Source organism: Aquarana catesbeiana, linkage group LG02, assembly GCF_042186555.1.
Source record: "Aquarana catesbeiana isolate 2022-GZ linkage group LG02, ASM4218655v1, whole genome shotgun sequence".
NCBI lineage: Eukaryota > Metazoa > Chordata > Amphibia > Anura > Ranidae > Aquarana > Aquarana catesbeiana.
Genome location: NC_133325.1, coordinates 170,415,788 through 170,440,304, shown reverse-complemented (window position 1 = coordinate 170,440,304; position 24,517 = coordinate 170,415,788). Strand labels below are relative to the sequence as shown.

General features: G+C 40.9%; 1 protein-coding gene across 16 annotated transcripts in view; it reads right to left on the bottom strand.

Moving 5' to 3' along the window:
- The window catches only part of R3HDM2 (R3H domain containing 2), a 186,454-nt gene that overhangs the window by 77,833 nt on the left and 84,104 nt on the right, over positions 1–24,517 (bottom strand). For 15 of the 16 annotated variants that reach the window (XR_012241551.1, XM_073613807.1, XM_073613812.1 and 12 more), the window contains 3 exons: positions 17,353–17,543; positions 12,286–12,327; positions 2,878–2,964 (listed from right to left, as the gene is read on the bottom strand). Coding sequence is in view for 15 of the 16 variants with exons in the window: in XM_073613807.1 (XP_073469908.1) it covers positions 2,878–2,964; positions 12,286–12,327; positions 17,353–17,520 (297 nt within the window). In the remaining variant the exon portion in view is untranslated. The remainder of the gene's footprint in view (positions 1–2,877; positions 2,965–12,285; positions 12,328–17,352; positions 17,544–24,517) is intronic. The other variant, XM_073613813.1, reaches the window with a different exon arrangement.

Here is a 24,517-nt window from a genome sequence, read left to right as displayed (position 1 = left end):
CTAGAAAATTCCTTAAACCCCACCTAACATCAAATCATTTTCTAAAAGCAAAAGGACCTGAAGAATAAAATGGTGGCTGTTTCAAATTTTATGTCACACAATATTTGTGCTGCAGTTTATCAAACACAAATGTTCAAGAAAAAATACACTTGAATAAGTTTTAGTGCACACAAAGACAATACCCCATTTTTGGTAAAATATAAAAGATGATGTTACACAGAGTTGATAGATACCCAACAGGTCACATTTTAAAACAGCGCATGTCTGCAGAATCCCTATAAACTATGACACAAATAAATTATCAATAAGGCTAAAGGCTTTTTAAAGCCTTTACAGGTTACCAGTTTAAAGTTAAACATGAGGTCTGGCGTTGGCAGCAATAACTCGTGCGTGGTGCGATCACCGTTTACATACGTGTGCAGGAACTACTTGCACATTCACATTTGTGTGCGAGCACGAGGGGGCAGGATACTTTAAATATTTTTTTTTCTATAGTTCAACTTTATTGCCATTACAGGGGTTGAAAAACATCCCTTGTGATAGCTGGGTAGTGACAGGTACTCTTTATGAGCTCTGGGGTATATTCTACTATAGTTTTCTCCTCTGCCCTTCAAAACAGCTGATCTAACTGATCAGTTGCTTTACTGATAGGTTAAGTCTAGTCAACAAAAAAACATTACAAAATGTTTTATGTCGAAAGCCAAGAAAAAAAAAAAAAATTGTCAATTGTCAATATATTGCAGCTTACCCTTCTTTAGAAGAGGTGGCTGCATTAGTTTTCAGGCTAAGAACATTTTGAGCAAGGACAGAAAATACCTACTGATCTTTCCAGAAATACCTTGTCACTTCCTTTTGAGCTTTGAAGGAAAAACACTTATCAGCCTCCCAAGCTGTCCACGGAAAACTACTAATTCCTCTACACCCTACATAATGGATACAGAAAATCTATTTATGGTCCAAATCAAGAAAACAGCCTGAACGACAACCATGGCTTCTTCTATACAGTGCTCATAAAAGTTGACATACCCTGGCAGAATTTATGATTTCTTGGCCATTTTTCAGAGAATTCTGAATGATAACGCAAACATTTTTCACTCGTGGTTAGTGTTTGGCTGAAGCCAATTATCAATCAACTGTGTTTACTCTTTTTAAATCATAATCACAATCACAACAGAAACTACCCAAATGACCCTGATAAAAAAAGTTTACATACCCCAGGTTTTAATACCGTGTATTGCCCCCTTTAACATCAATGACAGCTTGAAGTATTTTGTGGTATTTGTGGATGAGGCTCTTTATCTTCTCAGATGGTAAAGTTGCCCATTCCTCTTGGTAAAAAGCCTCCAGTTCCTGTAAATTCTTGGGCGGTCTTGCATGAACTGCATGTTTGAGATCCCCCCAGAGTGACTCATTGATATTGAGGTCAGGAGACTGAGATGGCCAATCCAGAACCTTCACTTCATTCTGCTGTAGCCAATGACAGGTCAACTTGGTCTTTTGTTTTGGATCATTGTCATGTTGGAATGTCCATGTACGTCCCATGTGCAGCTTTCTGGCTGATGAATGAAAATGTTCCTCCAGTATTTTTTGATAACATACTGCATTCAACTTGCCATCAATTTTGTCCAAATTTCCTTTGTAGCTCACACATCATCAAAACATCAGCAATCCACCTCCGTGTTTCACAGTAGGAATGGTGTAGCTTTCACCATAGGCCCTGTTGACTCCTCTCCAAATGTAGTGTTTATGGTTGTGGCCAAAAAGCTAAATTTTGATCTCATCACTCCAAATGACTGTGCCAGAAGGTTTGAGGCTTGTGTCTGTGCGGTTTGGCGTATTGTAAGCGGGATAGTTTGTGGCATTTGTGTAGTAATGGCTTTATTCTGGCGATTTGACCAGCCCATCTTTCTTCAAGTGCCTCCTTATTGTGCATCTTAAAACAGCCACGCCACATGTTTTCAGAGAGTCCTGTATTTCACCTGAAGTTATTTCTGGGTTTTTCTTTGCATCCTGAACAATTTTCCTGGCAGTTGTGGCTGAAATTTTAGTTGGTCTACCTGACCGTGGTTTGGTTTCAACAGAACCCCTCATTTTCCACTTCTTGATTAGCGTTTGAACGGTGCTGATTGACATTCTCAATTCCTTGGATATCTTTTTATATCCCTTTCCTGTTTTATACAGTTCAACTACCTTTTCCCACAGAACCTTTGACAATCCTTTTGCTTTGCCCACGACTCAGAATCCAGAAACATCAGTGCAGCACTGGATGAAAGATGCCAGGGTCTGTTAGGAGTCCAGAAACTCATTGACCTTTATACACATACATGCACACACACACACATTACGAGTAAACAGATCACAGGTGAGGATGTTACCTTTAATAGCCGTTCAAACCCCTTTGTGTCAACTTGTGTGCATGTTATCAGGCCAAAATCACCAGGGTATCTAAACTTTTGATCAGGGTCATTTAGGTAGCTTCTGTTTTGGTTATGGATTTAAAAAGAGTAAACACAGTTGATTGATAATAAATGGCTTCAGCCAAACACTAACCATGAGTGAAAGAAATGTTTTTGAGTTATTATTCATATTCTCTGAAAAATGGTGGCGCAATCATAAATTCTGCTAGGGTATGTAAACTTATGAGCACAACTGTATACAGTGGTGACGTGAGCATAGCCACCCAAGGACAGGAAGTGTTATTCCCATAATTACCAGGTGAAAATAAGTAGGAAATAAGGAAAGGGAAAACAAAATGCATCTACCACATCAAAAGGCTGGCAAGGGTCATTTTTGTTTTTGGGTTTAGATACGCTTTAAAACTATGTAACTATTTGGGAATAGGGCTCTATTCAGCAGCAACATGATATACAATATTACCTGAGGTTCCAAACATCCATCAACAAATGGCCCAGATGACTCTTCACACACTGCTAAACTTCTTACCAGCTTCAGTTTAGAGTTTGACTGGAGAAAGGGAGTGAAAAGAGACTTCCATTAAAAAACAAAAATGAGAAAAAAAAGTTAGCATAGCAAACTAGAACACAAAACCAATAAGGTTTTATAATAATTTGTATAAGACTGTTCTATATGTAATTCGTATCATTACCTTTAAATACTTTTCTTGGAGTCCATTGCGGGACACTGGAGTTCTGATACGGTCAGGTTATACTGCATCCCACAAGCTGATCAACCATAACCCATCAAAAACAGGTGAAAAACAACATTCCAATGCAGGGACCAAAAGGGCCCACAACCTGATATCAACAATAAATGGAGCCCAGTCCCTAGAAATAACTGGTCCCAAGAAGGAATCCGAAACAAAAGCTCGAGACGAGGACGACCAGTCGTTCTAGAGTCTATCCTAGAATCCAATGAGAGCTCCACGTTTATGAAAAACTGAATGGCCAGAAAATACGTAGATCAGGGAAAACCCTAAATCAACTAGAACCCAACCACATACGAGGAGTGTGAAGTGATCCCCGAGTCCATCGGAGAATGCAGAAAATCCACAATGTCATGAGGACTGAAGGGTCCAGGTGAGCACCCTTAGAAAGGACAATACATAGAAACCCAAAGTTCAAACAACCATCCCGTCTACCCCTGGCCTCTAGCCAAAGGTTTACGAATGTTCCTGACACTTTACATTCAGCAAAGACAGTATCCATAGATAACAGCCAAAATTGTTTGCCTAATTGAAGACAAAAATAAAGCTGGCCATAGAAACTGAGATCTTTCTTTCCACGGGTTGCAGGAAACACAATCACTCGATTCCACCAACACCAGAGTCAGTGCTGATGGTGGAAGGTCTCCAGCAGAGAACACACACAGCAATTTCCAGCGGCCATAGCCACTGGCAATAATCACATTAAAAAAGTGGATAAAAATCTTTTTTTTTTTTTTTAAATCCAATTTTTTTGATTTTTATCAAATTTATTTTAGTAAAATGTTTTTGGAGTAAAGATAAAGATAGTTTTCTATTGAAGATACATTAATGGATTTAGTTTATTCAGCATGAAATGGAGCTTAGTTATGTAGCATGAGACTGTATATTCTGCAATATTTACATTTTTGGTACACTCATTCAATAATTCCAAGCTCTGCAAGCTGAGATAACATGCACAGGCAATGTTATTGTTTTATTTAAATAAAATAATTTGAGTAGTTCGCAAACTATGTTTGATTAATCTAAAATCGTTTCTGATATCACTGTTTTACTAACCTGACAGCATATTATTCTAAATAGGAAACCTTAATTTTGTTTGCAAATACTGGATGACTGTCTGCCTTGTTTACCTCTCCAGTGAACGCTCAGCGAGCCCTGGCGGCCATCGGTCCCGCTGACTGGCTCCCGCAGTGTCCAATCACAGCGGGAGTGTGTCACCCGCGGCGTGCGCGAGCCCCAGACCAAGGCGGAAAAAATGTACAGGTAGCGGAAGCATTTACAGATTCTAACTACCAGCAAGAATGAGCACTTACATTTAAAGAGCACCTGTCATTTCAAATTCATCACGGCAGCGCCTGTTAGCGGGCATCCACTCACCTGCTGCCGCCACATCCCTCACCTTGTTGTGCGATTGCCTCATCACCAGCCGTCTTATTAAAGTGAATGCGACTGAGTCAACAGCGGGTCGGAGGAGGAGCTACTGTGGGACAGAGATGACAGTTGCTCTTAAAAATTAATGATTTAAATCAAGCCTTTTTACTAGCGATATAAATCATGATTTAAAAACGACTTGATTTAAGTCAAATCCACCCAGATGAAAGATCTGACAGGCTGGTTGCAGGTGATCGATCGACTTGAGTACAATTATCCTGCCCACACATGGTTCGAATCTCAGCCTTGCTGCACTGGCCAAGATTCGACCTGTCTATGGCCGGCTTAAGGGAAGTGTCAGAAAGACATTCCTCAAAAGGCTGCGACCCAGCCAAGGAAAAAGTAACTAACCTCAGGTAGACAGATCCTCCAAAGTCAATGAAGTCTTCCCTATGCTTGTAAGGGAATATCTGTAGCAGTAGACAACTGTTCTCCTTAGGACAATCCATGGAGATACAACGTCCTCCTCAGACTAGCTTGACCTGTCACACAGGGTTTAAGGCACATTTAAAAGAGTGAGCCCCTTTCCTATTTGTCCAGTGGCTACCAGTTGGGGGGGGGGGGGAAATCTGGTTTCCAGGAGACTGCTCTTAAAGGGATCAGAGTTTGAGACACAGACTCACTGCATCATCCAGCACAGAAGCCAGACTACTTGTCCTAATACCAGGAAGAACTCTCCCATTCCTCCTTTGTGGTAAGGACCTAGTAGTGTCCCAATGGAATCTACTAGAGACCTGCCTAGGTGGGATCCCACAAAATATAGAAAATCACCTGCACCGAAAGACCAGATGGAAGTCTGATGGAACTAACCAACCCCCCCCCCCCCACACACACACACAGACACACACACACACACACACACACAAAACCACACCCTGTTTACAGGTTTAAACATGTTAGACTATTCAGGAACTAAACCCTCCTGACACTACAGCAAGTAGGAAGTGAGGGGTAATTCAGGAGTCTGATAATTAAGAGTCTAAAGCAGTGGTTCTCAACTCCTGTCCTCAGGACCCACCAACAGGACAGGTTTTAAGTATTACCTTGGGGAGATGCAGACTAGAATACTGCAATCACTGAGCAGCAAATGACATCACCTGTGATGTATTTCAGTTATCTTGCAAACCTGGCCTGTTAGTGGTTCCTGAGGACAGGAGTTGAGTACCACTGATCTAAAGGTAACCATGATATGGACCTTTGTAGTAAGGAACTCACCAACAGATGAGGATTTGTTTCCAAAGCTGAAACTGGATAGGGTGAGTTCTGGCTGATCTCGCAGACATTAAGAAATTCAGAAAGATTTTGTCCACTAGGATTCATGAAACCTACTCTCTTCACCAGGGGTCCCAGAGTAGGGATGCCAGTAAAAAAGCACTAACCCAAACACATAAGCCAAAGCTCTGAAAAGTACCAGGTGTGCATGGGTAACACCAAGAATTCAGATCCGTAACCAGCTGCGGGACAGTCAAAACTCATCTAGGAAGGAAAGAAACCTAGCTGTAGGAACTGTAAGGCCCCTTTCACATGAGGCGGACTCCGTTTCTACGGAGCCCGCCTCGGTCCGCCGGCTCAGCGGGAGATCTGTCCGTTGATCTCCGCTGAGCCGGCGGATGACAGGTCCCTCTCTGCTCACTGAGTGGGGAGGGGCTTGTCAGACGCTGCTGCCACCTATGAAGGGATCGGACGAAAACGGACAGCGTGTCCGTTTTCGTCAGATCTCACCCGGTCCGATCCGCCAGCGACGGATCTGGACGTAGAGCCATCCGTCTGCTTTTAGCGGATCGGACGGGGTCGGATGTCAGCGGACATGTCTCCGCTGACATCCGACGCTCCATAGGCTAACATGGATCGCCCGTTCAGGTCCGCCGTCAAAACTGACAGGCGGACCTGAACGGTCCGATCGTGTGAAAGGGGCCTTAATGATCCCAAACTGGACACTGATCCTTCAAACACAAAGTATGCACTACATCATTAAGGTCCAAAACAACCTCTTGCCAGTATAGCTTAATGGTATCAGAATTCCTATGTCCCTCAATGGGTGAGAAAAAGTAAATATTTTCCTTTTAAATATTCCTTAAACACATAATTAGATTAAACCAGCTTCTACCCATACCATGTCTACTGTAATTATCTACTGCAATTATGTGAATGCAAAAGGATTCAATATTCACTGTATAGTATGGCCTCCACAACTGCATAATTGTGTATCATAGTAACAGCAAACTTTCTAAGCAGAGGTGTAAACAAAGTTCTCTGGGCCTGCAGCCACTTTTATATTGAAGATTTAACACAAACAGCTTAAAATATTAAAATATATAACACAGCTGTAGAAGGCCTACTTCAGTCATCTGCTACATTACCCCCTATTCATTGGGCACAAACGCTGTATATACAAAAGCATTTTACATGCAGAAGCTTGTTACTCAATTTGGTCCTAATGTGTTTTCCAATATAAGAGCAAAAGTTTGTTTTGTTTGGTGAGGTGTTCATTTCATGTCAAATAACTTATATGTCTATATGCCAACATGATGCACAGAGGTGGCTGAATTTGGTCAGATATGAATTTCTATTTTACAGGTTTTCATTAATAAATCATTGGGGGGGGGGGGAGCATTTCCCAGTAATTTCTTCCATCATTATGAGGATAACCTTGCAATTACAAGGATACAATTTAAAGGAAACATGTTCTGAAAGAAATATACAGGCTGGCATTGCAGATTTCTGCTTTTGAAAACACCAGTTGCCAAGCTGTCACATTGACCCACTAACTTCAATATTTTCAGGGTCACTGACCCCAGACATGCGCAAACCAAGAGTTCTGGCTTCACCTTCTGCATAATCCTTCTTGGTTTGAGGACTCAAAGCACTGAGGCCAGAGACAAGTCACAGAAACCCAGAAGTCTGACAGCAGAAAAAGAAATGGATTTAATCAAGTTTGCCTCCCCCCCCCTTTTTTTTTTAAATCATCTGAAATAAGCCCCAAAAATGTTTGTTTTCTCCCTGACCAAAACTGTGCTCCCAATATTGTACTCTATCAAACAATTCTTTTTCCACAGGGTGCATTTTGCATTGACAAAAATGTTGAACTGCGCTTTCCACGGTTTCCATTGTTCCAACAATGCCAAATCATGTTCCATGTTACAAAACACCTTCAGTAATATTAACCCTATTGCACACCTTCGCATCATCAGCATAATGACATACATTGCCCAGCAAACCTTTAGTTATGCCACTAGCAAATAGATTAAATGGAACAGCACCTTGTACAGACAACCAATGGCTAGAATTTCTTTCTGAATGAACCCCCATTTACAACCACACTCTGATATTTATCGTTTAGCCAAACCAATGGCTAACCAACCTGCATAAAACTTTTTTTTTTTTTCTTTAATGAGAATATGAAAAGCCGTATCAAATGCTTTGCTGGAATCCAATTGCACACCACCACCCTGGTCCAATTTATGCAATAGTTTAAAACCAAAAGTAGGAATAGTCTGACATGATCTCTCCTCAGTAAGGCCATGCTGCTTTGGGTACAGCAAGCTATGTATTTTTAAGTGATCATCTTTTTTTTTTTTTCTATTAGCAATTCCATTAATGTTACTACTACAGATGTCAAACTCAGTGTCCCGTAGTTGCCAGCTTCTTCCTTATTACCCTTTTCTTGAGCATACTACAATAGTAGTTATCTGCCAGTCATAGGGATATAATCCTGTCAGCAGAGACTGATTAAAAAGATCCAGTAAAAGTTCAAAAGCTATACCTCAAAGTTCTCTTTGAACTCTGGGATGAATACCACCAGGACCCACTGCTTTATTAAGCTTTAAAGTAGAAGTTCACCCTAAAACTAAAATCTGTAAATCTACATGCATTCACAATCTAAGACTAACCTATTTAACCCTGTAAAGAAGAAATCGCTATACATGCCTTTTCTGAAGCAGCTCCGGTCCGGTCTCCAGTGGCGGATTCTGTGTGCAGGAGATAGCCGACAACGGTTGTGAAATGCCTGAGAAGCGACCTCACCCATAGAATTACTATGGGGCTTCAGCAGCTGCCTCCACAACTGACAGCTCAGCGTGGGACCGGACCGGCTTCAGAAAAGGTATGTATAGCAATTTCTTCCTTACAGGGCTAGATAGGTTTTAGATTGTGAATGTCTGTAGATGTACAGATTTTAGTGTTATGGCTCATGCACACAGGACGTTTTACAGCTGCTGTTAGGGGCATTAGACTTTTTAACTGCCTCTAAAAACCCCTCCATGTTAGCCTATGTGTCCATGCACACAAACTGTCAGAGGCTTTTGGAGGCATAAGCGTTCAGGAGCAGTAAAAACGAAAAAGGCCAAAAAACATGGCTAAATGTGTCAAGCAGCATTTAGCGTTTTTACATTATAGATAGTGAAAAACGCCAAAAACGCTAACTCCAAAAAACGTGGGAAACCTCGTAGTAATGCTAATAAAAAAAACTGGCATTTTTAGTGCTGCTGTAGCACTGGCGTTTTTAAAACGTCCTGTGTGCATGAGCCCTAAGGGTGAACATCTACTTTAAGCATGCCTGTATAACTGCTACCTCTGCCTCTAGAAACCCTCAATGAACCTTCACCACTAGAATCAATGATCCCCCAAGTTGTTTTTGTTAGTGCCAATTAAATTTGAAAATACTGAACAAAAGTACAGTAAGGCTACTTTCACACACTTTCAGGTGCTTTAGCGCTAAAAAATAGCACCTGTAAAGCGTCTAAAAACTGCCTCACCTGTAGCCCCATTGTGAAAGCCTGAGTGCTTTCACACTGGAGCGGTGCGCTTGCAGGATGGAAAAAAAAGTCCTGCAAGCAGCATCTTTGGGGCGGTGTGGGAGCAGTGTCCTAAACTGCCCCTGCCCATTAAAAGGGCACTTTTAAACCCCTTGGGGGGGGGGTAAAAAGTAAAACACTAGCGGCTGCAAAACACTGCTTAATCATCTGTAAATCGGTGCTAAACCTGGCGGCGCTTTACAGCTACTGCCTCAGTGTGAAAGTGCCCTAATAGTTTCAATGGTCTGCTACATCCAGGTCTTCTTTAACATAGGGGTCATTTCACACCGTGACTGTTTTTCCACACTGGAAGAATGCCAGTCACAGCTAGGGCACACAGAAAACAATTGTTTGCTACGTGTTTTACTCACATTGCAAAACAGCCTGAAGCTGCACTCCAGTGATCGGTGATAAAATGCAGACATGCTACATTTTAAAATACAACTAAAGGCAAAACTTTTTTTTAGTTTTGGATAGAGTTGAGATGGATTAGAAAACCTGTAATTTTTTTTTATTGCTTTCTGTGCCCCTTTTAGGGAGACTCACCCTTTCGATTTGACCTGTTAACGATTATCATTGAAAGTGAAAGTAGAAGAAAAGCCCAAATTTTGGCTTGTTGCCAGAAAAGGAGTGGAAATCTTCCAATGGGGAGACTAGTTTTGGCGATGTTGGGTCCTGAAGGAATTCCCTTAATTTGCAATCATTTTGTCTCACTTCCTGTTTGGCTGTGGGTACAGGAAGTGAAGGAAAATCTCCGCAAAGTGACACAGATGGCGAAAATTTTTTTTTGACGGGGTTATGACCCTCCCTTACTCTATCCACAATAAAAAAAAAAAAAAAAATGTTTTGCCTATAGTTCTACCTACATGCAGTGCACTGGGCAGGGTTGCATGTCACTGTACAGCTGTATGGTGACATGAACGAAATGTCAGTTTTGTGCACTTCAAAAAAAAAAAAAAGTGCGATGCTCTGAAATGCACATCATACTGCCCCCCTACCGCTGGCTCACTGCAGCCAGAATGGACCCCTGCTGGTTTTATGTACGGCAGCTGTCCATTTATGTGTAAATGGGCCCTTAATGTCGTACTCATTTTTTATTTTTCTGATCCCATATTAACTTTTCTTCATGCCACAGATGTATTTGGAAGGGGAAAAAAAAGGTTTTGTCTACTTTAATTATGGATGAAGCCATTTTCTCTTACATGCTTTTGTCTTTATACACTTCTCTATCTGCTGCTTTTCTTTTCTTTTTTAAGCCTTACTTACTGTGTGATCTATAATTATTGCAGTTGCCATTTTGATTAAGAAAATTAGCACAATTTGTGCTTCGGAAATATAAAACTTTTGTTTTTGTAAATGATTTTTCAGTTTTTGTTCCAATATCAATCATTTGACCCCAATTTTTTTCTCATCTTATCACACAAACCCCCTTTATCAGTACCAGGTCTAGAATACAATCTCCTCTGCCTGGGCTTTTTGTAAGTGTTTTAGAGAAACTCCTTTGAAAGCAAAGGCAGCCTCTATATTTCTCTCAGAATCTTTCTGAACATGAGATTTTTTTCAAAAATGTAGCAGAATAGTATGGTAGTCAAGAAAAGGCAATCTCCAAATTTCTCAGAGATTTCCTAAAAGTTTATTTTTTTCCAAAGTGTAGAAAAGTACTAACATCCAAGATAGTTTGACTCCCATTGTCGCTCAGTTCTTGGGTCCAGACTGAGCGGTGACTGTCAGTCACTGCTCTGCACTCTGTCCCTCCATCGCTCACTGGAGTGCTGGGCTTGGGGTGGATGGGAGCGGCTGGCTCGGGCACTGGCAGCGCACTGAGAGGCCGAGCCAGCTGTCAGTCAGGCATCTGGGCATATACCGACATTGTCGGGATCCATGCAGAACCTGGACTGCCTGTATGACATCAGCCAATAGAGGACTTTTTCCCACTGTCGGCTTAATCTGGGTCACTTGGGTGCACTACTGTGACCCACAGGAGAAGTATGGCTAAAAGAGCTTAAAGATTATATCAGGTATGCAGGGACAAAAATTGGTGTTACTGTGTCACTTTAACAGGTCTGCAATTTCTGTGTGCTTCTGTGTTTGACACTCACTCAATAAGAGCAAAGATCATTCAGAACATTCAATATTTTTCCTGGAATCAGGAGGAAGAGGGAGGGTGATTACAGTTTACTACAAGAAAACTTACAGAACACCAGATATTATTGAATCATCAATGATCATTCAAGTTAACATGAAGCCTTGAGATGCACAGAGGGAGCACAGCTTAACTGCTAGAGAGATATGGCTGGAAAAAAAAAATAAGCAAACCATACTTTTGTACAAGGTCCGCTTTAAAATATTAGCTAATCTGTACATAACCAGTCTCTCTAATTGCAGAACCAAATAACCACAAAGCTCAGTGGCTTAGTAGTTAGCACTTCTGCCTTGCAGCACTAGTGTCCTCGATCTCCCTTTGCTTGCGTGGGTTTACACTGGGTACTCCCTTTCCGCTCAAACTCCAAAGACATCCTGGTAGGTTAACTAGCACTGTCTAAATTGGCCATAGTATGTGGGTGTAAGTGCATGTATGCAAGTGAAGCAGTGAATGATGTGACCGCACAATATGTAAAGTGCTTCAAACATTATCAGCACCATATACAGTAAATACCGGTAGAAAATATACTTTAAATAACTAGGTCACTGGAAACTATAGAAACAATCTTTGTTTGGACCAGACTTAATTGCACAATTTTACTTTTTCCCCAAAAATATGTACCTGTACTCTTGCATAGAATTGTAGGTATTAGAGTAATGCAAGAAGAACATAAACTGGAAATGTAATGAGTATGAAGAGAGCATAAGTAGCCAGTAATTTCTGACATGTGGGAGGCATGAGTTATACTTGTGTACCTTGGCTCGTTTCCTAGCATGGCCGTGGCTTGGATTCCGCCTCTGCGCCAGTGGTAGAAAATTGAGAGAGGAGAAAAAATAAAACAGTAAGCGTAATGGAAAAACAAACACAATCCAATTTAGACACTGAGCATCTTGCATATCTTTTCTAGTGATAACTAATGAAATGTAATACCCTAATAAAGGCTGAGTTTACCTTAAAACGCTTCTCACATTATTACAGCCAAAAGCACCACACACACACACACACACACACACACACACACACACGTGTTAGATATGTAAAACAGCAGCGCCTAAAGTAAAAGTTCGAATTCAGAGTACATTCTTTCCTCTGGACTAATGAAATGGTAACGTGCAATTAAAAAGGTCTTTTTTTTTTGATTGTGAATAGAGTAATGGAGGGTTATAACCCCTGTCTTGTTTTTTTTTTTGCCATCTGTGCCCCATTGGCGAGATTTCCCGTCACTTATTCATAAAAAGGAATCACGAAAAAAAGAAAAACAACAAATATGTGCAGTAGGTGGATGGAGAGGAGCAAAGTAAATATAAAGAGTAACTCCACTTTTGTTTAGAAAAAAAAAAATAGTAGGAATTTCAACAAAGATTCCCACCTTTTGGAATTCTGAAGAAATAGCTTGTTTGATTGTGTCCATGTGTAAAATTAAAGTAAATGGGATTGGTTTCATATTCATTAATCTGCTGCACTTGTGGGGCTCTATTGAAAAAAGTTTTAGGGTCTGCATCCCTTTAGACGCGATTTCCTGTTGGGAGTGTCTCACCAAAAATGACAATTTTGTTGCAGGGGATGCTCAAAATCTGACTTGTATTTTAGTGCAGACTTCTGGGAAAATCAGTGAGCCAATCACACAAGCAGGAAATCACATTTCTGGGGGGCGTTCTGTACACCATCTGTGTACAGAATACGGTCTCCTGGCAGCCATATTGAATTGCATTATACAGAAAACGACAGCGCTGCAGATTGAAAAGGAAAGGTAGTTTTTATTAACATTCAATTACAATATAAATGTAGCAATTGCATATGCAAATTTTTTTCCCACAAAAGTGGAGTTATCCATTTAAGGGTAAAGAATAGCTTTAAAAACACACAATTACCTTTAGGAACAGTAAAGAATATTTTTAGTGATCACATATTTCAAGTTATCATTGCTCTATATAAAAAGTCTTTGTTTTTGGGGATTTCAGAGCAGAGAGTTGTCAACTTGCAATTGATTTCTACTTGCATCAACATGCAGGTAGTTCATGTTGTTCATGTGTAGGACTCTGGAGACTGGTCAGGGTGCCCATGCTGACCTCTATCCACAGCCAAAAGCACTTAAAATGGGCATGTGAGCATGAGAACTGGACCACAGAACAATGGAAAACGTGACCTGATCCGATGAATTTTTTTTTTACATCATGCATATATGACTTTACGTGGGAGAAATAGGGCACCAGGATTGTACTATGGGAAGTCCGTTCAATGGAGGCCTCAACTCTCAACTTACTGGAATTAAAGCTCGTTTGGCTGTACTCCTCCTGTGGATCACAGGAGTCCAGTTCGTTCTGCACTCCTGTGACCTGTTTTCAGCAGACAGCGGGCTAAAGACCACTGTCGGCTGACGTCACAGAGCCAGTCAAGGCTTGGGCAAGATCGCAACAATGAAGTCGGGATCTGCCTGCGTTCATGGACCAGCATCTCAGTGAGCCGCTGAGAGACTGAGCCAGCCACTCCCACCTCCTCCACAGCCCAGCACTCCAGTGAGCGAGGGGAGTGGGAAGCAGAGAGCTGCTGACTGATAGTCCGCAGTTCTATACTCACAACGGTGTTTGATCTGGAGGGGGACAGATGCAGCATCGGACCGATGCTGCATCCACCTAGGTAAGTATGATTAAAATATATCTATACAGTATCTCACAAAAGTAAATACACCCTTCACATTTTTGTAAATATTATATCTTTTATATTTTATATTATATCTTTTCATGTGACAACACTGAAGAAATTACACTTTGCTACATTGTAAAAGTAGTAAGTGTAGTATAACAGTGTCAATTTGGTGCCCCCTCAAAATAACTCACAGTCATTAATGTCTAAACTGCTGATAACTAAAGTGAGTACACCCCCAAACTGGGCCCAATTAGCCATTTTCTCTCCCCGGAGTCATGTGACTTGTTATTGTTACAAAGTTTTAGAAGTGAAAGGGGAGCAGGTGTGTTAAATTTGGTGTTATCGCTTTCACTCTCTCATACTGGTCACTGGAAGTATAACATGGCACCTCATGGCAAAGAAATGTGAGGATCTGGAAAAAAAATAATTGTTGCTCTACATAAAGATAGCCTGGGCTATAAGAAGATTGCCAAGACCCTGAAACTCAGCTGCAGCACAGTGGCCAAGACCATACAGCGGTTCAACAGGACAGGTTCCACTGATAACAGGCATCGCCATGGTTGACCAAAGTTGAGTGCACATGCTCAGCGTCATATCCAGAGGTTGTCTTTGGGAAATAGATGTATGATTGCTGCAGAGGTTGAAGGGGTGGGGGGGATCAGCCTGTCAGTGCACAGACCATATACACCGCACACTGCATCAAATTGGTTTGTATGGTTGTCATCCCAGAAGGAAGCCTCTTCTAAAAATGATGCACAAGAAAGCCCGCAAACAGTTTGCTGAAGACAAGCAGACTAAGGACATCGATTACTGGAACCATGTCCTGTGGTCTGAGACCAAGATAAAACTTATTTGGTTCAGATGGTGTCAAGCGTGTGTGGCGGCAACCAGGTGAGGAGTACAAAGACAAGTGTGTCTTGCCTACAGTCAAGCATGGTGGTGGGAGTGTCTGGGGCTCTACAGTTCATTGAGGGAACCATGAATGCCAACATGTACTGTGGCATACTGAAGCAGAGCATGATCCCCTCCCTTTCGGAGACTGGGTCGCAGGGCAGTATTCCAACATAAGGACCCCAAACACACCTCCGAGACGACCACTGGCTTGCTAAAGGAGCTGAGGGTAAAGGTGATGGACTGGCCAAGCATGTCTCCAGACTTAAACCCTATTGAGGATCTGTGGAAGGTGGAGGAGCACAAGGTCTCAAACATCCACCAGCTCCGTGATGTCCTCATGGAAAAGTGGAAGACTCATCCAGTGGCAATCTGTGAAGCTCCGGTGAACTTCATGCCCAAGAGGGTTAAGGCAGTGCTGGAAAATAATGGTGGCCACACAAAATATTGACACTTTAGGCCCAATTTGGACATTTTAACTTAGGGGTGTACTCACTATTTTTGCCAGTGGTTTAGTCATTAATGGCTGTGAGTTGAGTTATTTTGAGGGGACAGCAAATTTACATGGTTATACAATCTGTACATTCACTACTTTACATTGTAGAGAAGTGTCATTAATTCAGTGTTGTCACATGAAAAAATATAATAAAATATTTACAAAAAATATGAGGGGTGTACTCACTTTTGTGAGATACTGTAGATCCCCATACTTCTCTTTTAAAGGATCTGCTAAAGACAGCTTGGTAACAGATACCACAGCATATCTTCAGAGGCCCAGTGGAAGCCATGCTTCGACAGGTCAGGGCTGTATTGGTGGCAAAAGGGGGACCTCCTGAATATTAGGTGTGTGGTCCTAAGGTTATGGATGATCTGTGAAGGTTGCATTCTCAAACACTGATGTTTGGCACTGTTCCACATTGCAAATAATAATTTACTGCTAATACATATCAAGAGGTTTATTTACATCAATGAAGCAAAAGGGCAGGTAAATAAAAGTATAATCTATTCAGTGATACAGCAGCTATTAGTTGTAACCACTTCCTGTCCATCAAACGTAATCTACTCGACTAAAAGAAGATCAACGCCAGGGCTGAAAACAATGTCCCAAAAAACACATACATGAAGGTATGCACAAATTCAATGAAGAAGAATGATGAAAAGCATACACATAATGTCATGTATAATTGCTCTAATGGACAATGGTCCCAAGAAACAGAGGACCCGAGAGGTAAATAAACTGGCCTCCTCTAAGTCTTATGAAATACTTCCCTCACAAAGATGCATTGCCTGAAAAACAGCAACAATACCATTTTTATTATTCCAAAAAAAAGAAAAGAGAAATGTACCTCCGCCCCATTATTGTCAAAGTGCTGTAAAAGTTGCATAAAACAAATGTGTGTGCTCTTCTCCTTATGTATTAATAACTTCAGGACACAAAACTGGTAATATTAGCCCAACGTGGGATTTAAGTATAGGATAAAAACATATGCCACTTGTACAGTGGAGGAAATAAAATGCCATCCTCAAAGCAGCCGGGTCTGAAAGCATTCTGAGAGTAACATTAGGACAAGAAATAGAGGACTTTGGAAATTTAATAAACCATAAAAACCAAGCGGAGTATCTAGGAAGTCAACATTCACTAATTGCTTATCATGACTTGTGCCAAGAATTACAAGCACTGAGAAGACAGTGAAGGCATCCTTTGAGTCAGCTATAGATGGAATGGCTTTAAATGACCATTCCCTTTTTTCTGCATGCCCTTATTGTCAAGGAGCAGAGATATACTCACTGGACATTCTGCAGTACACTGTAAAAGGGCAAAATCTTTACAATGAATTAAAATCATAAAGGCATGAAGGGTGTATAAAAACTCTGATATACCTGGCATTGAAACCACTAGGAGATTATATATATATATATATAAACACATATACACACACACACACACACACACATATATACACAGTTGATATACCTGTGCTTGCTTCAAGTAATTAGAAGACCAACAATGAAATCACAAAGTAGTAGTTAAAAGGCCTCTCTGATGTGTGATATTACATACAAAATGTAATTGGTTCCATTAAAACGTTCAATAAGACTAGAACATTAAGACTCATGAGGCAAACAGCTAAAAACTGTACAGCCTTGCAGAAATGACAGTACAAGAACGCAACAATCAACTAGTAGGAGATCTTAAACATCTGAGTGGCTACAAAAACAAGCTGTAATGCATAAAGCGTGTGTGTGTGTGGGGGGGATAGAAGGTCCACTATGAACATATCAACCTGTGGTTCTTGACGTGAATTTGGCTCATCTGATTCTGGTTCCTCTTTACTTGGTGATCTTGATACGGCCTTGCTTCTGTTTACAGACTCTTCAACCAGGCGTTTTTCAGATTCCTTCATGATCTCCAGGGTTTCCTGGGTCGTGTGGCCATGGGACATCTTCAGCATAGTACAAAGCAAATGGTAGAAACCTGCATTAAAAAAGGGGAAAAAAATGGATTTACAGAAATGTTGTGGTGTGTATACAATATATATAATAAAAAATAAAAATAAACAAAAATACGGCAGCAAAACAAGCTAGAGAAATCTCAGGTGTTGTAGTAGCCAATGTGGTGCTAAATCAACAGGGTGGATTCGATTCAAATCAATTCAATTTAAATTATTTAAATCACTAGTAAAAAGGCTTGATTTAAATCATAATTTTTTGAGAACGACTGTCATCTCTGTCCTGCAGCAGCTCCTCCTCTGACCAGCTGTTGACTCACTGACAGTCCCATTCACTTTAATGGGACGGCTGGTGATGCGGCAGTGACACAACAAGGTGAGGGACGTGGCGGCAGCAGGTGAGTGGATGCCCGCTAACGGGCGCTGCCATGATGGATCTGAAATGACAGGTGCTCTTTAAATGTAAGGACTTATTCTTACTGGTAGTTGGTATCTTTAATATTTGCAAACAAAATGAAGGTTTCCTATTTAGAATAATAAGCTGTCAGGTTAGTAAAACAGCGATATCTAAACCGATTCAATCATACAGTTTGTAGTGTACATAGATTTGCAAAACATTGGGATAAAGGAATATTCCTGAACTTTGTTTTATCTCATGATTACTGTGAAATTGTGTGAATGCATCAATGCAGTGCATGTTATCTTAGCTTGCAGAGCTTGGAGTGATTGAACAAGTTGACCACTAATGTAAATACTGAAGAATATACAGCCTCATGCTCCATAACCAAGCTCCATTTTATGCTGAATAAACTAAATTATTAATGCATCTTATATATAAAACTATATTTAGATAGACTTTTACTCCAAAAGCATTTTATTAAAATACATTTGATAAAAATAAAAATAAAAAAATCAGATTTTTTAAATTTTTTTTTAAAAAATCATTGATTTATATCCACCCTGGTCATCAATGGATGAAAACTTGCAAAGGTTTTAAAAATTCATAGAGTCATTTAAAGAGAGCTGCTGGGTTTGAATACTGGCCATTCTGAATGGTCAAAGCTCCAGCATATACAGTCATAGTAAATTTGAGGGTAGGTGTTCCGTGTAGGGGCAGGCCAGCTTAGACAGTACCCAGAGAGCTCCAACCATCAGAACGGCCTTGTATCGAGCAATGTAGAGGAAGAGAAGCTGAACGTATGGAAGGTACCAGTAGGTGCCGGAACTTTATAGCTGGTAGCAGCTATTTTTTTTTTCTTTTAAAGGATAGACACACTTTAACTTTACCAATTTATTACCTTGTCCTCACCTGCATTACCATGTTGGTAAAAAAGCCAAACAGCAGATGCAGTACATGAGACTTGTGTTTTTTACTAAGCTGCACACACACAAAAAAAAGGTAAAAGCCTCTCTGTGGCTTCCCAAAAAAAAAAAAAAAAAAAAAAAAAAACAAAAACATAGGTTTGACAAAGTGTGAATGCTACATTGAAAACACAACTTTGCCAACTACAATCAGCAAAATACATCTCTACAACTCCCAGATCCAATTCTCAAACTACTTTTTCAGTCAAATTGGCAGGACACCACTTTGTACATTTGTCATTTTAAAATGTGCTAGAATAATATTATAAGTATATATACACACAATAATAATAAATAATAATAACTATAGCTATGAAAAATCCTACTTGGTTCTCTTTGTTTATGAGGGGACTGGGGGGCTGTGCTTGTCATAATTAGCAAACTAGATTTGAACACTCTGTCCTAAAAAAAGGTTAAAGTGGTTGTAAACCTCAGTTGTGAAATCAAAGCACATACAGGTGCATCTCATAAAATTAGAATATCAAAAATGTATTTCAGTAATTTAATTCAAAAAGTAAAATTCATTTAATATATAGATTCATTACACACAGAGTGATATATTTCAAGCATTTCTTTCTTTTAATTTTGATTATGGCTTACAGCTAGTGAAAACCCAAAATTCAGTATCTCAGAAAATTAGATTACTACATAAGACCAATAAAAAAAAAGAAAAAGCAATTTTAATACAGAAATGCTGGCTTAGTGAAAAGTATGTGCATGTACAGTGTGCACTCAATACTTGGTCGGGGCTCCTTTTGCATGAACTACTGCATCAATGCAGTGTGGCATGTAGGCCATCAGCCTGTGGCACTGCTGAGGTGTTATGGAAGCCCAGATTATTTTGATAGTGGCTTTCAGCTCTTTTGCATTGTTGGGTCTGGTGGATCTCATCTTCCCCTTGACAGTACCCCACAGATTCTCTGTGGGGTTTAGGTCAGGCGAGTTCGCTGGCCAATCAAACACACTGATACCATGATCATTAAATCAGGTATTGATACTTTTCGCCATGTGGGCGGGTGCCAAGTCCTGCTGGAAAATGAAATCAGCATCACCATAAAGCAGGTCAGCAGAGGGAAGCATGAAGTGCTCTAGAGTTTCTTGCTAGAGGGCTGCACTGATTTTGGACTTGATAAAACACAGTGGACCAACACCAGCAGATGACATGACTCGCTTCCCAAATCATCACTGACTGTGGAAACTTCACACTGGACCTCAAGCAAATTGGATTCTGTGCCTCTCCACTCTTCCTCCAGACTCTGGGTCCTTGATTTCCAAATGAAATGAAAAATTGTCCACAGTCCATGATACTATACATGGACATACTTTTCACTAAGCCAACATTTCTGTATTAAAAATCCTTTCATTGGTATTATGTAATATTCTAGTTTTCGGACATACTGAATTCTGTTATTTCACTAGCTGTAAGCCATAATCAAAATTAAAAGAAAGAAATGCCTGAAATATATCACTCTGTGCGTAATTAATCTATAAAATATAAAAGGGTTTCACTTTTTGAATTAAATTTCTGAAACAAATGAACTTTTTGATGATCTTCTAATTTTATGAGATGCACCTGTATATATCTGTAGTGTTTATGTATCTCTATCCAAAGCTCTAAGTGTTGTTTCTCTCTGGTGCTTTGTTTTTCTGTTATCAGCATGTCACTTCTGAGAAGTTTTCCCGACACGAGATAAATTTGCGTTGGAAGGGAGGGGGGAGGAGAGCTCAGAACTGAGCTGGTCTATTCAGAACACAGTTCTTCTGCTGTGTGGAGGGGGTGTGTGTGTGTGTGTGTGTGTGTGTGTGTGTGTGTGTGTGTGCAATCAGCTCTCACACACTAACTGCAGCCTCTCCCACCCCCTCTTCTCTGTGCTCCTGACAGATGAAGGATTTTTAACAAGTTTCTGCTCTTTTTTTAAGGGATGAAGAGAAGACTGCAGATAAACAAGTAAAACTTCAGTAGCAAGATTTGCTTCATCTCTGTGCATCATCTGAGGTTGCTCACTTCACTGGGTATATGTGAGGGTTTACACTAAGGATTTAGAAGCTGGACATCTTGCATTGTATGTTAATGAGAGGAGACTCAGCTTGTTCTAAGCCTGTTTGGGACAGACTAAGGCCAGCCATAACCAGCTGAGATTCACTTGGTTAATGGGCAGGCTGAATGTACCAAGTTGACTGACCGACCGACCAACTTGGGTACAACGAGCCTGCTGGATTCTCTTGTGATTAACATTAGCAGCTGCTATAGCTACTAGCAATAATCATGGTCTTCTCCCGGCAGGACGGCTTTTCCACCCCCCCACCGAGAGAAGATAATTGCCGATTTCCCGGTCAACCCGTGATTGAAGGAAAGAAATTTGCACTTTGTATGGCCGGCCTAAATTCGACATGTGTGTACTGGAGTCGGTTTGACAGAAGCCATCCATTCAGCCGGCTTCTGTTGAAGGGGCATGACTGAAAGGGTCTGCTGAGAGCGCTGACCGGAGTGTTTAGGCAGAGGGCAGTCCCCCTGTAAGAACACAATAGGACAGCAGAGGAGATTGATGTACTAATGTTGGTTAGTACAGCGGCTCCTCCCGAGCTGTACGTTTTTTTCATTCAGCCCTGCTGGGTTGAACGGAGAAAAAAAAAACAAAACACCATACTAGTGTGACTGTGTATGAGGCGTCACACTTAACTTATTCAGAAATACTTACAATCAATCAGTCATGAGGCCTGCTCCTAAGAAACATCTAAAAATGAGATATTTTTTTTTTTCTTAAATATGCCGTGTGAATGGAAACACAAACATATAGTGGGGTTCTCAAATCTGATTGCAAAAGTGAGGCTAGGCTCAGGCATCCATCCAAATCTACAGCAATTCGCTCTGTGTACGAGGGAAATAGCATCACAAGAATAAAAATGGTTTAGTAGAGTAGAACCCCGGTCACACTTTTATTTGTGTTCCTGCTGCAGATTTTATCTCCATCAGGAAACACGGGTACATCTATTTAAGACAGCCCTGAATAGCAGTTAAAACATTTTTTGTTTTTGAGTCAACAAAGATCCTGTTCCTTTAAAGCATTTTATACAGCACAGTGCTTGTGCCGTGTCATTGGCCACCTGTAACACCTGGCTGATCCTGCCTGGCTATACCCTCCCCCCTGTAAACTGACCACGGTGTATCATGACTGCTGAGCCCTGACACCGTCAGTTTACTTGCCTCCATCATCCGCAGCCCTGCTATCTGTCTCCTCTATGCTCTCTACCTCCTCCCTTCCTGCCTATCTGCTCGTGACCGTGCCCCCCTCCGCAACTGCTGCTGCTCAAATAACTTTAACATCTTCATACCACACCCTCCCATGTTCTAATCCTGTGTGCCCCTGTGTGAGCGATTTATTTAAAAAAAAAAAAAAAAAAAAGGCCTGCTATACCTCATTTCACAGCTCTTATCAGCGATCACATGATCGGCTGGCTCTCTCTCTCCTCTTCCGGCTGACGTTAGTGAGGCAATCTCCTGCAGTTACAGGCATCATTCAGATATCATCTTTTTCAGCCAGCGATTCTGTGCACGGTAAGAACAATCATAGCGGCAGTTCAGCTGCTTGATCCTTCTTACAGGCAGCGGGAGGGGACAATCCTTGTAATAGGAATAAAAGTGATTACATTTTTAAAACATTTTTTTTAAAGAGAAAACGTAAAAATAAAAGTAAATAGAAAAAACTAGACAAATGCCCAACTTCCCGCATGCTCGCGCACACGCATGTCGTGCTCACATATGTAAACAGCGGTCAAATCACATGTGAGGCATCACCGTGTGCGTTACAGCGAGAGCGATAATTTTAGCAAAAGACCTCCTCTAACTCAAAACTGGTAACCTGTAAAAAAATTTAAACCGTCGCCTATGGAGATTTTTAAGTACCGAAGTTTGGCGTCATTCCATAAGTGTGCGCAATTTTACATTTTTTTAGGTATCTATTTACTCGCTGTAACAATCTTTCTTTCACATTATACAAAAAAATTGGGCTAACTTTACTGTTTTGGTTTTTTGTTAAGTCATGAAAAAGGCATTTGAAAAAATGTTGCCCAAATACCGTGTGACGTAAAAAGTTGCAACCCCCCCATTTTATTCCCTAGAGCAGGGGTAGGCCACCTCGGTCCTTCAGCTGTTTCGAAACTACAAATCCCATGAGACATTGCAAGACCCTGACAATCACAGGCATGACCCCTAGAGGCAGAGGCGTGATGGGATTCGTAGTTTCACCACAGCTGGAGTGCCGAGGTTGCCTTCGCCTGCCCTATAGTTTCTGCTAATAAAAATATGTAAACGTTTGGGGGTTCCGAGTAATTTTCTAGCAAAAAATAGTAATCTAATTTTGTAAACAAAAAGTTCCAGAGAGGCCCCTAATGGAAGTGGATAAAACCTGACGTGAAATTTTATTCTTCCCCACTGTGTCCAAACCAACAGTTTTTTGGCTTGACATGCACCAAGACACTATATTTTTTGGCTACTTCGGTTAGTCCACAAAGCATTAAAAGACAGCATGCGAGCCATCACAACGGATTTCCATCTATGACTAAAAGTAAGGTTTTCCCCTTGAACGCTATATATTGCTTCTTTCCTCCAACCTCTCTCCAGCAATTTCCGGTCTACATGCATCCACAGCAGCAGTCACTCCTTAACAGAAGTACCTGAACTAGAACGTTAAATGGCAGGATCAAGGTAATGTTTTAAAGTAAACCATGGAAATAAGACAAAATAAAATGCTCATTTAGGGCCAACTTACACTGCAACACAGAGCAGCAAGAGCGATTCACCGTTCCGACCATGCTAGGGGCAGTGTGGTCCACGATTTATCACATCGCACTGCTCCTTTTTTGTTGTTTTGTATGAGCTTTACTTGAAGTGTACTAAACATACACTTCATTCACTGCAATGTCCAGCAGAGCGCTGCACTGCCTGACATTGCAGTGCGATTCTGGCCAGGGAACTGCGATAAAATGCAGCATGTCTGCCCTTTTGCTGGTACTGGCAGGCTCCCTCCATTAATGCGACTGGGCTAATAGACCTACATTGTACATGATGGCAAAAGACCGCACACAGTGCAAGAGCTTCAGGGCGAAGAAAGGAGCACTAGGACAGAGTCAGGAGTCCTTTGTTCTACCCCCAGACTTAAATTGACTTTACTCTCAATTGACATGAAATATGTTAAGCCTTATGCTGTTAGCATTAGTAAAAATATAGCAAGGTATATTATATTCGTTTTCTTCAGTTGCCTCCTGTTTTTTTGGCCTAGGCCAAAAATATCATCACACATCCCAGGAGTCTTCAAGGGCATTTTTTTTGTTCTTTCATTTGAAGAAGGGGAGGAGGGGTTTCTCAGCTAAGCATATCCTCCTGCCTGCATGCCTGGTCTAAGGGCAAATGGAATACAGGATGTACATGCTACATGAAGTATCTGCCCTTAAATTAAGATGGTCATAGCCAGAAATACTGGGGGTATGTTTTTCAAAGAGATTTCTTTAAATAAAGCATGGAGACGTGGATGGGGGAGTTTGCTCTGAATATCAAAAAGAATTAAAGTAAATTAAATACATTTCAGTTTGTGGTATTCAGATACAGATAAGTTCCACTTTAACAAGCATTTAGACCTGC